This window comes from Tasmannia lanceolata, unplaced genomic scaffold (genome assembly GCF_043159265.1).
Source record: "Tasmannia lanceolata isolate RefF3 unplaced genomic scaffold, GAP_Taslan_0.1 ptg000019l, whole genome shotgun sequence".
In the NCBI taxonomy this organism is placed as follows: domain Eukaryota; kingdom Viridiplantae; phylum Streptophyta; class Magnoliopsida; order Canellales; family Winteraceae; genus Tasmannia; species Tasmannia lanceolata.
Window position 1 is genome coordinate 4,159,896 of NW_027518696.1, and position 17,177 is coordinate 4,177,072.

Sequence of the window (17,177 nt, forward strand, 5' to 3'; positions counted from 1 at the left end):
AGAAAGCAAGGTTGTGATTACCTTATTAATTTTTTTTTTGGAATGGTTGTGAGTACCTTTTTAATATAGGTAATAAAGAGAATAATAAAATATGAAACAATTTAGCTACCAAAAAAGAATACCATATCATTTGATCAATACAAAGAAATTACATCCCATGAAATATATGGTTAGCAATTGGATAAATTGCCACCTGGACTCTTTCTATTGGGCAACCACTTCAGGAGGCCCATTTCTAATGTTACATTTTAGCTGCCTAAGCATTATAAAATAGAAGAAAATTAAAATCTTTATAAACCTCTGTCTAACCATTGAACAACACATCCAAGGGGGTCGATGTCGAATCATCAGTTCTGCACTCGTCAAAAAAATCGCAAGCATTTTCCCGTTTAGATTTTCGCTCCTCGCTGACAGACTCGGATGATTCTGTGCAGTAATTTCTTCTCGCCTGTTTCATGGTCTTCTCGGCCACAGAAAACTTGTTTCCATCGCGGGTTCTTTCGGGAAAGCCTGCCCAAACTGAGGAAAGCTTTGCATTGAAGATTACAGAAGTGTGTAGTTAAAGCATATAATAAACAGTTAACAAATTTATGAGGCGGAATATCACCATCCTTAATTGGGTTTATTGTTGGTTAAGTCTTCTTTGGGTTTATTGGTTGGTTAGGTTGGGTTTGCTTGACTTGCAAAACAAACAAGAGGTTAGGATGTAAAAGCAAGGTTGGCAGATAGTTCTTGGAAGAGAAATAGGATGATAGGATGTGAAAACAAAGTTGGTAGACAGATCTTACAAGACAAATAGGAGATGATATGAACCAGTCACCACAAATAGTTGTTTTAACAGCTGAAGTGTAGTTCAGCAGAAACCTCATCAATGACCAATCCCGATCAAAAAGTATGGCTAACAGGTAACTAGTGTATAGGTATAATATAATAACCAATGATCAAGTTCATGAGAAGAGGGAACCGATTCTTCCAATAAAAATAGAGCAAGCACCACTGCCAAGAAAGTTCAACCAAGTTTGTGAAGATGATTTTTTTTCTTTTTAACGATAATAAGATTTCATTAAAATATGTAATCGTGAAATAGTAGTACATAACAGAAAAGATGAGTATATAAGTATACTCCCCCTATAGCCAACAGATAATTATGTGCTAACAACAATGATATACCTACCCTATCCATTCCATTTCTATTAGAAAGAAAAATATCTAGCACAACACTGCCCACAGAAAATTCCCATTCAAAAAAAAATAAAATTACTGCCCACAGAAAAAACACCAAATTTGAACAGCAGATCACGTAGATATGCAGGTACGATCACTGTGTGAGAGGGTGCAGCAGTAATGAATAAACAGCTACGTCATGGTCATTGAAGTGTCTCAAAGTACAGTAGCACATAATGGTAGGAAAGATCACTGCATCTTATGTTGCAGGCAGTAATGAAAAATAGCTACAACACCCCTGCAGTGCGATAATGGCAAATCAATTTCATGAGACAATGCCATCAATTTCAGGAGACTTTTGTTGCTACCCAAGTCCCCTATTTGTTTTGGAGATCAATTTCAGGAACCAATGGGATGTGTTTAGACTTTTGAGTTAATTTGAAAGATCTTGAACTTGTAGTAGAAAAGTAGTTATCTTGATCTTGATTTTTGTTTGAATACATCGGGAATCCAAGATGTGTCACTCAAGATCAATGACTTTGCCTAAAAATTGAGAAATTAATAGATTGAAAGGTATATCAGTTATATCGCGTGTCATATTCTACAGGTACGTCCTTCATAATTTGATCGTAAGGCCACACAATGGTGAAAAGAACATGTATTCCTTTGTTCAGGACGAGAGGAAAAGAACATGTATTCCTTTTTTAGTCAATATCAGTCATAGGTGTTGTTGGCCCCAGTTGTGATGTGATGTAATTCAATGCAGGACAAGTTGGTCCGTTGATAGATTCAAGTACGATGTTGCATCATCGATTGGTACTATTAGTAGGATTGTGTCCATTTTTTCCATTGTTGTTAGGGACTTCGAGATGTCTCATTTCTTGCACATTTGTGTAGCTAGGGCACTTTGGGGACTTCTTGGAGAACTTTATAGAGAAAAATGGAGACTACACTTCAGTAGTTCAGTTTAGCAGTGCTTATCATCACCAAATAATTGGACTGATGGAAGTGCTCAATCGAACCTTGAAAATTTGCTGAGAAGTTTGTCTGCCAAGAGATCTCATCACTGGGACTTAATTCTGCCCCAAGCAAAATTTTCATACAATAGTTACATCAATCATCCCATTGACAAATCACCTTCTGAGACTTTTTACGGATACCACATTCCCCACCTTTTGGATCGTACCCCTTTGTCCTACCCTGGTCAGTGTAAGGCTGAGGCCGAGCATCTTGTTCATCATATCAAGGAGGTACAACAAGAGGTGTTGGAGCGCCTGCACAAACAACAAGAAGTGATTGTTGACCAGCTCATGGGAGACCACTTTTTTAGGATGGAGATTTTGATGACGACATTACCTCGACATGACCATTTCGCGACAGATGCCACTCATTCTACATCCTTTGGAGGTTCCTCATTGTTTCGACATCTTTTGGAGTTTATATCATAGACATCTGGATGAAAGAGACCCGTCAATGATTTCATTGGAGATACTTAGTTTGCAAGAACAATCGGATTTTTGGTTAGATGCAGTACAGATATGACGACTTTGCTGAGGGAACTAATGTGACACGGCCCCACTTGAGGACTCTATTTGCTTCAATCAGTTACATAAGACACTCTAGATAGGTTTAATTTTTTTTTTTTAGCAAGGATTTACTTCCATTTTATGGTATTTATTATCCTAGATGTGGAGGCTGTCCACATCACTAGTGCGAACTTACTATTTTTAGTGTACAAACCTCTCCTTAGCCCCATATAAAAGTAAGGAGGAAGCCCTAAGAAAGTTTTGGACATGTGATTCCCCAATAGCAGCCGCCAAGAGCAGCCACTCATCCCCTTCCCAAAGTTCGTATTTCTTCTCTTCTTCATACCATAATGCATTTGATAGTGTTATTGCAAACCTAAATCTTAAGAAGATCCAACATCTCCTAGTTTCCTTTCCCCTCGTTTATGCATCAACTAGTTAAGCTTTCTATTTTTTATTTATGTGTGTCACATGCCGCAACTCAGAATACTGTTCTCAGTTTCACCTAGGCTTAGTTCTCGTTTGATGCAAAGTGGCCATTGAACCGATTTGTCGGTGATCTTGTGGATTGGATCTCCGAATGCGTAGGGATGAAAGTACCAACCAGATCTTCGATTGTTTTGGGTTTTCTTCTCCAAATTGCTATAGGATCTTCCAAGGGTATGCAAGATCTTCAAGAATACTGAAATTTCCTTGATTCACACGGAAGAAATTACCTCAATTAGAAGAAGCTGAAAATTCCGGCTTTAAGCCTTCAATTCCATGAGAAAAACACAAGAAAACTTTCTCCTTGCAAGGAGAAAATTTCCCAAAACTGAGATTCCTTTTCCAAATTTCAAATCAAATTCAAAACTATTACAAATGAGAGGGAAAATGGCCCTTTATAGGCAGCTCATACATGTAAAAAGACTAACCTGCCCTTACTAATGACAAAAGACAAGACACAAAATAACCACACTACCCCTACGAATGACAAAGACTACTTAAGGCACAAGAAAGAACCAAATTTCAAACATGCCACTATATGAAACAAAAGCAAAACTACCTTAAGGAGATATAAAGCCCGATGTAGAAAATCCAGAAGATTCACATGCATCATCGTCCTTGGCCCTACTGAGTCAATCAAGACCTTATTTGTCTGCAAGAGTTATTGAAAAATTGATCGCATCAATTATTGACTTGCCTGATCGACTTGTTTTTAGCTAAAGTGTTTTCATCCAGGTCCAAGTTTTTAAACACTACAAAAAAATGCCAAGTCATGTCCCCTGCTTCTTACGTCTGTAGCCATATACAGACAGCGTCGCTTATGAACATACTGGCTTGGGTACATGAGAGGTTGTTACTATCGCAGCATGCTACTGAAGAAGAATAAAAGGTAATTACTATTAGATCAGTTATATCTGAGCCACATCTACATCAATCTTGGGCATAGACTAGTCAAGTGAATAGCATCCATTGAAACTTGTGGTACAATCATTGACTAAGGAATCATTGCATGCAGAAATCTTGTGTGTAAAAACAGGAAACACGCACGAGTACAACCTCAACCTATAATTTCTATAATATTAAAGCTAAGTCTTTCAAGATTACCTCCAAAATGGTGTAGGACGATAGAAGCTGCTACTGTAACATTCAAAGATGCAGTGCCACAGCCATATTGTGGAATATAAACAAAGAAGTCACATATTTCACACTCCTTCAGTGAAAGGCCAGTTCCCTAGAAAAAAAATTAACAAGGATATTTATTACGCAATAGAGATGAATAGTTTGTACTTTCATAACACTAAGAAAGACAGCAATGATGAAGAACCCGTAGCAAATATGGTAGGGTTCTTCTTTTAATAAATCTTTTAAAGATTAAAATCAATGGATCCATGTCTTTTATAGAGAAGCAGGCAACAAATTAAAAGCATCAAAGACCATCAACAAGGCCAAGTGGGCCCACAGTTGCATTAAAGTGCAAAGAGTTATATTATTTGCTTTACTGTTTATATCTCTCATTAAAAAAAAAAGAGAGATTTTTTTAAATAAAAAAAGACTTGGTTCCAAAAGCCAGTAGTTTAAGAGTTTGATGAATATACTCATTGTTACATGTGAAAGGAATACGATCCAAACTCCCACTACCCGGTATCGGTCTCCAATTAAGTTTAGACAAGTCCCACAATAATCTGTCCATCAATATAAAAGAAATACCATATTTTTGTTTAGGGAGCACCATCTATTTTAGCCTCTTTCAAAGCTCCTACTGTCTTGTGCACCAAAGGGGTTGACTGTCTCTTCGACAAGTTGGTGTGAGCTACACCATCTACTCCATACAACCATCCTTGATTTGAAAAAAAAAACAGAACGGGCGAAAAAGACGAATTATTGGAAATACCAAAACCCATCTTATGCAATGGACGGAAGAGATCATACTCATTGTCCTACATGATGGTAGGATCCATCTCAAAGGATTGATGGATACTCTTCATTGAAAATAGCGTCTACTAATTATGGGGCCTACATGACTGAAGAAGAGAACACTCCACACGAAACCAATCGTTCTTATAAACAAGAGTGGAGATCTGCTGAGATTCCTTCCACCGGCTATGAGGAACCCTTAATAAATGAGAATATCGAAACGGTGGACCTCCAAACCATGATAGCTGGAGGAGAAAAGGACGAGTCCTTAAGATGTACTCTTATTCGGTGAGCACAAGTGCCCAACACCTTATAAAACCCCGCCAGCCAGGCCATAAAAAAAAAAAGTTTCCCCACATTTCAGCCCATCCGTCGTCCGAATTGACGGGGCCTCTTAATCAACTACCTCTATCTCATTCGTATTAACCCATTGCAAAATCATCAAGGGACCTCCACCTTTCACCCCCTAAACCCTAAGACGGCCAATTCTCATGGATCCACATATGTTATAATGTTAAACCCACAACCAATACAACCATCTTCGTCAAGGAGTGCCTTCACCCACTCATCCCAATCACCTCTTCCAATCTAACAAGCATAATCAGGGTGAGCGTTGCGATCTTAATGATGTAGGCGCTTTTTTATACGTCAATAAGAATAATAGTAAAAATGATGAGTGGCAACGGACAATGCTACCTGGATTATTATAAATTGCCTGAAATGGCTCTTCTAAAGGTTTTTAACAGTCCTAAACTTAGCAAATATGATGGAAAGGATACCCTCAAAACCACATGACAATCTTTTGTCACGATTGTGCTCATAATATCAAAGATTAGAAGATGCTTCAATTCTAATTTCCCAAGAGTTTAGAAGGGCATTATTTTTTGAAATAGGTATAAAACTTGTGAGTGAACACCTTCAAAAGCTTTGGTGAACTAGACAATCAATTTGTTGGTCATTAACATTATCAAACTGGCCACCATTTCAATGCATCAAGAAGAAGCCTTCACCTACATCAAAAGATGGAGAGAACTAGCAGCAAAGGCCAATTTGGGATCAGAAAGAAGTCGTCGAAGTCGTCATTGCAAACCTTTTAAAGGGCTCCTAAAAGCAAATCATTTCAGTAGGTGATTTCCAAACAATTGAAACCTTGTGTGAGCGTGAACTAGAATGGAGAAAGCGATTAAGGATGGGAAAAAAAAAAACTAAACCACAAAATACCAATAATATTAATGTTCCAACAGGAAGATCTCCTAAACAGCCTAACAACAACAACATCATCTAAGTGATGACAGATGCATAGGTTCCTAATCACTGCCCACTAAAGTGTGGTCCATCGAAGCAAGGGTACCATGGGTTGGTCTATGAAAAACAGCAACCACATCACCCTAGTCAAGAATCATCGTTAACTAGTCGAATTTGCCCCCATCCGTCCATCCTTCTTTCTTTTTTTGAAAGGTATCCATCTGTCCTTTACACCCCCAACAGCCTCCACCACCCTATTATGCTTCTTGTTTGTCATTGTTGCATATTTGCAATTTAGATTTTGAATGAAGTGTTAATAAACAACATATTTTGGGCCAGTAACCTATTGAGGCCCTCACCATCAGTTGTCACAATCCGAAACGAACAGGGCCTAAACCTAATTAAGGTTTCTATTGTTTATTTGTACAATTGATTGTCGCGTGACATTTTGGCTAACTTGGGTTTATTTAGTAATTACACAAATGTGTATCTCAATTGTTCACCCATAGAAAAACACAGTGAAAAAATCACAAAAAGGGAAGAACCTTAGAAATGTGATGTTGGTAAAAATGATACATGGCCATTGGAATTTGGAACGCAGTCTAATAAACCATAATTGCATGAAAGAAAATGCTCTAACAAAAATACCAGAGAGCTTTCTTTCCTTTTTCTTTTTTCTTTTTTTTTTAACATATATAATTCAAAAGGGATTTGCTAGGCTGACTTTTGCATGAGAGAACAGCCACCTAGGCACACTTTTTGACAGATTCTGTCTTATTCATTTTAATTCATCTGAGATGGATGTTCTCTCATGCAAAAGTCATCCGCGAAATGGGTTTCCGCCAAATTACCTAGAAAATCCCAATTCAAAAACCCTACCCTCAAAGCCTCATAACAGAGGCATTTCATCAAACAGAAGAGTTTTCTTTTCTAATATACAATTCAAAAACCCTAAGTCTCATAACAGAGGCATTTCATCAAACAGAAGAGGGACTTTTACCTCATTCCCAAGCAAAAATGCCGTGCTCTTCCTGAAAGGATGCTGATTAACAGCAACAGCTCCATCAGCAATCTCGACGCCACAAATATCACAATCTCTCTCCTAAAATAACAGAATAAGAAAAGAATCAGAGGGATATAGTAAAAAGCAAAGAAAAGGGAAAGAAAAAGAGAAACCCTAATAAAACCTTAAGGTAGAGACGAGCATCAGAGAGGGAATGAAAATGGCGGAATCGGAGATGAGAGGTGGAGCCATGGCTTCCAAAGGCGTTGAAGTCTCTCCGGCCAACGAGAATGAACTCGGTCACACCGAATGCCGTGGCGCTGCGAGCCATGGTTCCGATGTTGTGTCTCTTAGCCACGTTGTGGACCACCACGAAGCTCTCCGCCATGAGTAACAGAGATGAAACAAAGGGGTGGAGTGCCGATATCAAAATAAACATGTACCGGAGATTGACGTTAGTCGCGACGGAGGTAGGGAAAAGAAAACAACCACCACATCGAAAAGAAACAAAAACAAAAAGACTCGTCGACAGCAGGGTTCGAACCTGCGCGGGCGAAGCCCAACAGATTTCAAGTCTGTCTCCTTAACCACTCGGACATATCGACTCTTCCTGTTTGTTACTTAGAAATTATTCTAAAGGATTCATTAGCTGTCTCCAACTAGTTTGGGACAGAAGTTTAGTTGAGTTGAGTTGCACTACGTTGAGAGCACAATTCATTAGCATAATGCGGGCTTATGTATGGGAAATTAGAGATTTTATATGGTGTAAGCCCTTATAGTCCCGTATTTTTTAAAAAGAATTGTACAGACCACATCATAGGATGATCCAAACCATCCATATGATGGAACACAACGTAAATAGGTTGTGCCCCAAAAATGATTTCCCATAGGATGACCCTAGCCCTCTGAGGTTTCCATAATATGCAGTTACTCTACAGATCGGAGGGCTGGGATGATCCTATAGAAATGATTATTTTCGACACAACCTATTTACAGTGTGGCCACACATGGATGGTTTGGATCATCCTATAGTGTGGTCCATACAGTACTTTTTGAAAAATACAGGACTATAAGGGCTTACACCATACAAAAACTCTGGGAAATCAAGACCATTGGTCTCGTAACCAGATGAGGTGACCCACATGATCTTGGTCCGATCCCAAACCAACATCAAGTGTAAGACTGTTTTTCTTATGAATTTTAGGTCTCCTTGGAAGTAGATCACAACCCAAAAATCAGATTAAATTATCAAAACCATTATACCGTCCTCATAAAATCAAGTCGAACGATCGTAATCATTAGACGAACAAACTCCTAATTAATGGTTAAAAATTAACAATTATAATGCTCACTTATAAGATAATTAGGATCAGTGTTGGTGTGTGTCAATAGATACAGACAAAAAGAAGCTTTGCATTAAAATGAATCGGTTCAAAACGAGCCCTAGTTAATTCGCCCCTATGACCGGCTTTGTTTTCAACTTTTAAGAGGGGCCGTTTGGATACGCAGATTTTAGAATACAAGTTTTAGTTCCAAAACAATGTAAAAGAGGGTTCTTGATCATGTTGCTATATGTTGTCCTGACAGTGTTTCTTGGGTTTTAAGTAAGAAATCCAGGTTTTAGAAATCCCTCCCCCATCCTGAGATTTCTAAAACCTAAAAACATGAGACAATCGCCTTCTTGCTGTCGAAAAGAAGTGCAAGAAATCATAAAACAACGGCCGGTCTCTTTCTTCTCGTCTCCCGTCTACAAGTTTGAGGAAATCCAAGATTCTAAAATCTGTGTATCCAGACAGCCCCTAAGTAGCTATCTCACAATTGGGCCCACTAATATTCCATAGAATAACATTTCATGGTTGCACGATTTTGCTTGGCAATTGTGTTGCAAAAATCCCCGTTTGGTTACCAATATAGCATTGTACTCCCTTGGATGTCTCCTCGGACTAACCCACATTTTTATACTTTTGATTTTCCTCAGAGGTGGAAATTATTGTATTGCATGACATCACTGTAGGGCCCACTTCATCATCGTGCGCTCCAGTTCCACCACTCCAATAGCAAGAAATATGCCAAGCCAATGAGTTGATCAAGTATAGTGTGCTTCGAATTTGATTAGGAGGAATGCTAAAGTTGGTGGCGCCCTTGCAAAACTCGGCTGAAAGGGCGTGCCCCCATTGGCGGCATGTCACCTAACTCTTTCACTTTGCAGCCATTATAAATGCAATTTGGTGACGTGGAGCCAATGGGGGCGTCCTTTCTGATTTCTGCAAGAGCACCCTTGAGTTTAGCATTCCTCAAATTGCCAGATAATTTTACAGGGGAGGACTGAGGAGCTGCATATCTAGTGGAGAAAGGAAAGAGGTTACCTGTTGTGAACTTCATAACCGATTACAGGGAAAAGGGATCAGATACAGGCCACCACAATTCTCAAGAAAAGGAAGAAGAAAGCGAACAGGACAAGGAAAGGATGGGAGGAGCGGAGTCATCCTCCCAAGGTAGGTCTTAAGGGAGAAGCTAAGGGGAGAGAAGTGATCTCATCCTAGCCTAAGTTGCTCCCAAAGATCCCAATATGCACCCGGCTAAGATCTCATCCTAGCCTAAGTCGCTCCCCCATGCACCTAGCAAGCTAGCCAATTATGTAACTCAGCACTCATCCATTGAGTATTGTCGTATTGAGTTACATCCGCAGCATATATTGGATCATTGGAAACCCATTGTTTTTCCCGTTTCCCCTAGGTACTCTCTCTCTCTCTCTCTCTCTCTCTCTCTCTCTCTCTCTCTCTCTCTCTCTGCATGGGTTAGTTCTAAGATCTTGGATCACTTTTAGTTATGATCTCTAGGGATAGGGATGATGCTTTGTGCTATTGATAGTAATATCCTTCTTTTTATATTAATACACTAGTAGGGGTCCCACCTAACCCCGCCTTACCTACCAAAGCACGCACACAATTAGAATGACACCACTTCTTTGGATTTTGGAATTTCAGATGTTCTGCATCCAGTAGCATTGCCTAAGTAAGGTGCTGCGTTGAGCAGTGATTACTGAGTATTTTAGATGGTGAAAAATGCAAACTGTATTGTTCTTAGAACAACCAAACACGAGTTCGAAAGTTTACTAACGATAGTGGAAAAGCTCTGCCTCTGTTTCTGTAAATCAACAGAGCTACATTAATTGTGCAATGGAGTCTATTAGGCTGCAAAAAAACTAAAAAAAACTTTCTTGCAACCCTAAAAAAAGACTATATAATGTTCAAGGGCTATGTGTGCTAACATGTAACTTGTTTCTTATCCTGATTAAGTGGGTTCCTAAGTGTCCATTTTCATCACAGAAAGTCGAAGACTGACAAAGATACTAAGCTCCTCGAGTTGAATCCACAAGCATTTTCTCCGGAGATTTGTCTTATTTGCAGTTACGCTGTTTAAACTTTAACAGTTTCTTTTGATGAGTAAGTACAAAGACTTGAGACCATCAAGACACTAGAACAACTCCTACAAGAGCAATGGTGCACATACAAGCTCTCTTTTTTTTGTTCAGAGCTTTCAGTCATTACAAATGTCCATCCTAGTCTAGATCAGTGATCTGAAGACACCTAAAATCTAAAAGTATCAATTCTCTCATAAGCCACTCAGAAAAGAGATTGAGCAACTGAATATGTTCTCATGCAGTAATAAAGATATAGCTAACATGGTAAGGATTCTCTTAGTCTTACGAAATTAAAGGAGACAAAAAAAGGTTCTAACAGAATTTGCAGAAGCTATACCACAGGAAAAGCAATAGAAGGATCTGAAGCGAGAGAGGTATGTGATTTTGAAGGAGAGTAGGAATAACCCTTTGGTAGAACTTTAAAAAGTATTTCAGGTGTTCCATGTAAGAGGTTATTCGTAAGTTCAGGAAAAGACAAACTGTTAAGAGAAATGCAGTTTGCATGGATCACCATCCAAAATACTCAGTAATCACTAGTCAGCGATATATTTACTAAAGAAATGCTACCCACAAGCAGAGCATCTGGACTCCGTAATTCTGTTCTATTCTATTGGAAGTTAATCAGTTAATCTATCCCATCAGAACCCAAACATATAACAATTGATCTCTGTGTACTGTCTCGTCGACACCTTCATGAATGAAAGCCCAAGCCCATTCATTAAAAGTAGGCTAGAAAGTCTCTCCAAAGATCAATTTCTAGAAAGATAATAAAATGGCTATAAGAATAACTCAATGTTATGTAGTCATTTGCAAATGAATGACAAAGAGTCCGGCTTAACACTAGGATCCTAGGATGAAAGGTTATTCTTAAATGGTAGTCCTAGGATGAAAAGTAGAGTAAAAAAAAAAGCAGCCTAAATTCAAAATCCATATATGGTTAATATTTGCATCTATACTCAAGGTAAGCAACAAAGAGCCACATCAGTGCATCTAATCATCCGATTATAACGTTGGCAGTGCATTCTAGGTACTGAAGAAAAACAAAACAAAAATTGAGTAATGGAATACAAGTTGTTGTCAACATAAAGGCCTACTGCTATACTATTGTATTACCATAGTAGATACTCATCAACTGAGAAAACATCAGAGTAACAAAGAAGAAGAAAAGGGTCGTTTTATGGCTGAAAGAATGTTGTTTTATTGACAGAAAGCATTTAAACCATAACACGTGCAAAAATAACGATGGAAGAAATGTGAATCAGAACTGCGGATGTAAAGTTGGGATAATGATTCAACCTCATTCCTCTTCATACCAGAAACTTAGGGCAAGAGTTGGAAACAAACCAGAAAACTTTGGGTGAATCTATTTATAAAAGTTGCAGGCCAATTGTGAATCTCCTCCGGCAGCCAGCCCAAAATGCAGCAAATGGAGACTGAAAACCTCACAGCTGGTGTCTAACTGACAGACATATAATACCCTCAGGACTAATGAGATTTAGATGTGACGCAGGGAGCGTGAGAGCAGCAACACCAAGATAAAGATCGACACAAGAAGCGACTAAAATAATCTCGTGGGGGCTTGAAAACCCATGCCGCGGTTTGGAGAAAAGCTCCAACATAAAGATGACAGGAGCGAAGCTCCTTCATCCACGTGAAAGAGTCAATGCTCTCTTCACAAGAGATGTCCCAAAAATAACTTTATTCAATCTGTCTTTCTTTCCTCGTGACATTACATAATATAGAGAGTCAAAATCTAAGAATAGCAATATTAAATACTGATTTAAGACCTAAGCAATTAATTCCACCTAAGGCAACAAAAAAAAAACTTAGAAATATTACTAATAACACTAAAATAGCAATTTCGTAATTGACCCTTACCATAACCTAAAAATGATCATAACTTGGTCAAATCAAGTCCAAATCGTGTAATCTTGGGCTCTTTAGATAGGTAATCGAAAACATTTCTAAAAATACCAAAATAAGCTAAATAGACAAGTTTTGACACCCCAAAAAAATACTAAAAATAAAATTACGAAAATGGAAAATAAAAAAAATAAAAGATTTGATCCACGCCGCACGTTCTGCATCAGATGCCCTTTAGATGAGAGTAACAAGAACATACAGAAAATTGGACACAGTGGTTGATTGTGACGCATTTGGTTATGTGGCCAATCATATATTGGTGAGTGAAAATGTTACATGATTCAATGGTGAGGGACTTTATAGTACCACAGAGATCCAAAGTAACAACACAATAACAGTTTTTTGGTTGTTTCAGGTGTCTTGGGTCAATGAACAAGGCAGATATAGATCAGATTTAACTTGACCCTCTTTAATAATGGAAAGTTCCACTCACTAACACACTCAAGCTATCAATTGTAGCAAGAAAAATTAGGAAGCACAAATCATCAAGCTGTACAAAACTTGTAGCTGCATAAAATTAATCATCATAAATGTTCCCAGGTAAAAGCATATTGATGTTTAAAGCTCAACAAAAGGTACTTTAATTATTAGTTTCCAAGTCTCACAAATCATTATTTAAATTCTTTTATTCAATCAGTTCAGATGATTGATAAAAGCTAAGCGGCAGCAAAGCGTACACAAATCCGCCGCTGAATAGGAGTCCTACAAGAAGGGCAATCCTTCATTCCCTGTTTCTCATGAAGTTCATTGCATTTTGTGCAAACAACTTGATGGGCACATGGGAGGAAAACAACAGACATCTCCTCCGTCAAGCACATGACACATTCCCATTCTCGCTGGACATCCACAAAGCCCAATTCCTGGAAATCTGCCATATCAGAAGTATAGTGTGTGTTAGTCTCCTTAAGAGCAAGGGCGCTTCTACCTTCGGTGAGGCGAGAAGCATAACTTCCATTTATGCCCCAACGTAGTGCTGCCATTTTTGAAGAGTCAGTCTTCAATCTCAGTTGTGCAATCTCTCTTTCAAGCCTACGAACATCATCCTTATATCTTTGAAAATCGTTTTCTGATTTTAATGTTATCATATCTTCCTTTGACTTAGCTGACGCCTCAATCTGCTCTCTTTCTTTTCTTTCAGAGTTGGCCTTCATAAATGCTTCATCCTTCACCTTCCCTTCTTGTCTCCATCTAGCCTGTAATATTTTTAGACAAAATTGCACCAGAAAATGCAACTAAAATTACCCATTTGTGAGAAGAAAATGACCATCTGATCAAATAAATCTAGCACATAAAAAGATGATAAACACTCAACACATGGTTGTGAAATTAAGAAATTTATGCCCAAACCCAATCAGGAAAAAAACCAACATTTACATAATGTCACCTAAAACTACTTACCTCAAGTTGATCTTGGAACTCTTTAGCATGTTCCAGTTGTTGCTGCAGCTGAGAGAGTTTATGCCTTTCAGTCACAAGCTCCTCCTGAAACAAGGCCTTTTGCCTCTCCCATGACTGGAATTTCTCCAGTGTCTTTTTCTCCCTCCTTGAAATTTCCCGACAATTCGCAGCCGACTCTAAAGCCCTCAATTTTGCAACCTCCATCTCCAGTCTCAATTTGGAATTCTCCACCTCAAGCCTCCGGACAGCATCATTATCCCATTCAACCTGTTTACTAGCTTTAGACCATGCGTTCTCCATCTCCGAAAGCTTTTTCATGGTGCTCTCTTCCAAAGTTTGTTTCTCTTTTTTAATACGGGCCACTTCTTCTTTCTCTTGCCTCAGGGTTTTGAGTTCTTCTTTGTCCTTACTCAGCCTACGAGCCGCTTGCATCACCTTTTGTTGGGCCCACTCTGTCCACTCTTGCAGCTGGGTCTGCAGCTCCCGCACACGAGGAACCAACTTTAGCATCACTTCATCCTTCTTATCTTCAGGAACCCATTGACCAAGGATCTTATCAGATGAAATTCCAGAAAAGCTACAATTTTGAGTCTCAGCATTATGATTAGGCTTGGAAGCACCATTGGTTTTTGAAGACAATGACAAAGAGAGTTCAGTATTAGCCACCGGTGATGCAGATGTTCTACTGACTGTTTTGGGACTGAGCACCACATCAGCATAGAGTCCCACATTAATAGAGAGATTTGTGCTTCCATTTGCTTGAGATGCATCCACCCCAACTGCTCGACTAAGCTTTAATGAAGCATTCTTTAAATTTGGAGCATTGGAATCTAGTACAGACTTGCATTTCTTATCCAACATTAAACCACCCAAGCCACGGACTTTACCCGCTGTCAAAGCCCCTTTAGCCACATATGCTCTGTAGTTTTTTACTATATGAATTGGTTTCTGCCTAAGGATAGATTCTCTCTTAGAACTATTTGTATGGCCCTTTTTATTACCACCTGGTTTCTCTTCTGGTGCAGATGATTGAGACATGGTTGGATCATATTCCCTAGTAATGGGTGATGAGTCCTTAGTAGTGGGTATGTCGGAGTGAGAACTCTGAGGATGAGGTAACAAAGGATTTGGTTTATTGGGTTTTGGAATATTGAGCGAGGACATGCTTGCAACAGAACTGTTAGTCTCTGTCCTTGGTTGCGGAACAGATACAGAAGAACTAACTGGGGTCTCATCATTTCCAAAACGACTTAAGGGATCACCATCCATTGCACAAGCATGAGACACATCCATGTCGCAGATCAACAAACACCACATTGCATCGCCGGTGCTGAAAAATGGCCTAACCTCTCTAAGCACACAAACGAACTCTGCCAATATGTACTTCTCCAACTGTGGCAAATCCTCAAAAAAATGATCTCTCGGACAATCTATCTCTCGGCCATTTCTAAGAAATGCTAATGTACTATCAACAATATTTGATGCAGTGAGTTTACACCCATGGCAAAGCCCTGATCTTAACACGGCCGTTGTAGCAATCTCCTCATTATAGCCAAAGGAAGAGATCGTTTTAACCGCGCTCTTAAAAATTGTATCCAAATTGCTCAAAAGGAGTTCTTCTAGCTGACTTTCTGTAAGATCGCTCCAATCTGCATCTTCAAATTCCTCTACTTCTAGTTCTTCTCTAGACCGCACATTTCCTAAATCCAATGATCCTTGCCCACCTATAGATCCAATATCGGATTTGACCATATTGGGCTGATCTTGATTAAGGCTACATGAGTCACAGAGACCATGATGTTCCAGGCACGGATTATTTTGGGATTTTTCACCAGGAAATTCATAGTTCGAGCATTCAATATGTGGAGAGCGAAACTTTCTTTTGTTTCTACTACCCTTTTCTTGAACTGAAACTGAAGATGACAATTGACCACAACCCCTAGCGATCAATGCTGCCATTCTTTAATGTAAATTGACAGATGTTCTTCAAGTTTTTCAGAGATCCTTATAAATCAACAAATTTTCAATAGATCAGCGAAATTTCAATTCCATATCATAATAAGATGAATCAAAGAAAGAAACCATCCAAATGTCAAAAGAATAACAAATATAAATTAAATGAAAAATCTGATCTCTTCAATGGATTACCAAAGTTCCAACTCCAAATCAGAATAAGATGAATCAAATAAAGAAACCAGACAAATGTCAAAAGAATAACAAATATAAATTATATGAAAAATCTGCACGATCAAGGAAAACCATTAATTCATAACAAAATGTATGAACAAGACAATAGGCAGAACCCCACCTCTAATACAGAAATTCGCACATAAAAGTCAATTCCCTGCATCAAAATGCTCCAATTTATCAAAAGACCAAACTACCCAGAAATCAAATCAATCAACAGCAAACCCAGAAAGAAGAAGAACATATATTCAGCACCAGAAAATAAATAAAACATAAAATCAATCAAGAAACAAGAAAAAAATAGAGACCCAGAAAGAAAATTAACGAATTCGTCAACAGAAATATGAATAGAATAAGAACATCAAGAGAGAAAAAATGAAAGAAATCATACAATACTTATAGGTTGAAGATCCACAAAAGAACAAAAAAAGAACGAGAGAATCAGATTTCTGCATGCAGTTCGATCCATTGCTACGTACCCGATTTCAGCTCTTATTGATTCAATCGGCAGAAATCGATTTATAATATCAAGAAAAATAGGTGAAAATTGATTCAGGCATTGCAAAAACCCTCTCTCTCTCTCTCTCTCGCTCTCTCTCTCTCTCTGCAAATTGGGTTGGGAATTTGGGATTATATTTTGTTTGTAACCTCTAAAGTAACCATGGTTACCTAATTATGCATTGTTAAACTAACCATGGTCAATCCATCATAGAGTCTGATAAGAGTCTACGGTGATCCACAGATCTAAATTGTTCACATGTGGGACCCATTTTTTTATAGTTGAGCCCACCTAATTAAAAGCCTCACCGTTAATTATACTTGCAGAATCTGTGAGGATTTTTTGAAGATTTGAAGATCCAAAATAAGGCCGAAGATATCCTCAGAATATTACATTCCCAGTGTGGAA

The 17,177-nt window shown here is 38.5% G+C and overlaps 2 protein-coding genes, 1 long non-coding RNA gene and 1 other non-coding gene across 6 annotated transcripts; all 4 read right to left on the reverse strand.

The window, feature by feature from the left end:
* Nucleotides 1-82: 82 nt before the first annotated feature.
* LOC143852854 (tRNA/rRNA methyltransferase (SpoU) family protein) lies at nt 83-7,899 on the reverse strand. 2 transcript variants are annotated; one of them, XM_077362478.1, is made up of 4 exons: nt 7,523-7,899; nt 7,336-7,437; nt 4,281-4,407; nt 83-510 (listed from the first exon to the last, which is right to left on the reverse strand). In XM_077362478.1, exons 1-4 carry the CDS (start codon nt 7,775-7,777, stop codon nt 305-307), a joined length of 690 nt encoding a protein of 229 aa, XP_077218593.1. In that variant the 5' UTR covers nt 7,778-7,899; the 3' UTR covers nt 83-304. The 2 variants fall into 2 exon arrangements, with proteins under 2 accessions (XP_077218593.1, XP_077218592.1); XM_077362477.1 differs by having other exon boundaries at nt 83-519; nt 7,523-7,893.
* On the reverse strand, nt 527-4,272 carry LOC143852855 (uncharacterized). The gene is made up of 3 exons (XR_013236874.1): nt 3,736-4,272; nt 2,521-2,616; nt 527-2,438 (listed from the first exon to the last, which is right to left on the reverse strand). It is a non-coding gene; the product is annotated as an uncharacterized LOC143852855 (long non-coding RNA).
* Nucleotides 7,862-7,943, reverse strand: TRNAS-UGA (transfer RNA serine (anticodon UGA)). The gene has a single exon. It is a non-coding gene; the product is annotated as a tRNA-Ser (tRNA).
* A 5,233-nt stretch (nt 7,944-13,176) lies between these two features.
* On the reverse strand, nt 13,177-16,892 carry LOC143852832 (putative E3 ubiquitin-protein ligase RF298). 2 transcript variants are annotated; one of them, XM_077362452.1, is made up of 4 exons: nt 16,750-16,877; nt 16,392-16,427; nt 14,084-16,087; nt 13,177-13,878 (listed from the first exon to the last, which is right to left on the reverse strand). In XM_077362452.1, the coding sequence occupies exons 3-4, from the start codon at nt 16,040-16,042 to the stop codon at nt 13,342-13,344; spliced, it is 2,496 nt and encodes an 831-aa protein (XP_077218567.1). In that variant the 5' UTR covers nt 16,043-16,087; nt 16,392-16,427; nt 16,750-16,877; the 3' UTR covers nt 13,177-13,341. The 2 variants fall into 2 exon arrangements, with proteins under 2 accessions (XP_077218567.1, XP_077218569.1); XM_077362454.1 differs by lacking the exon at nt 16,392-16,427 and having other exon boundaries at nt 16,750-16,892.
* Between the last annotated feature and the right edge of the window lie 285 nt (nt 16,893-17,177).

Excerpts from the sequence above, each read along its gene's own strand:
- LOC143852854 (XM_077362477.1), bottom strand. The coding sequence starts at position 7,777 with ATGTTTATTTTGATATCGGCACTCCACCCCTTTGTTTCATCTCTGTTA. Across the intron at positions 7,438-7,522 it reads ATGCTCGTCTCTACCTTAAG|GAGAGAGATTGTGATATTTG; the intron begins GTTTTATTAGGG and ends CTGTTATTTTAG. Across the intron at positions 520-4,280 it reads CGTCCTACACCATTTTGGAG|TTTGGGCAGGCTTTCCCGAA; the intron begins GTAATCTTGAAA and ends AGCTTTCCTCAG.
- LOC143852832 (XM_077362454.1), bottom strand. The coding sequence starts at position 16,042 with ATGGCAGCATTGATCGCTAGGGGTTGTGGTCAATTGTCATCTTCAGTT. Across the intron at positions 13,879-14,083 it reads AGTTCCAAGATCAACTTGAG|GCTAGATGGAGACAAGAAGG; the intron begins GTAAGTAGTTTT and ends AAAATATTACAG.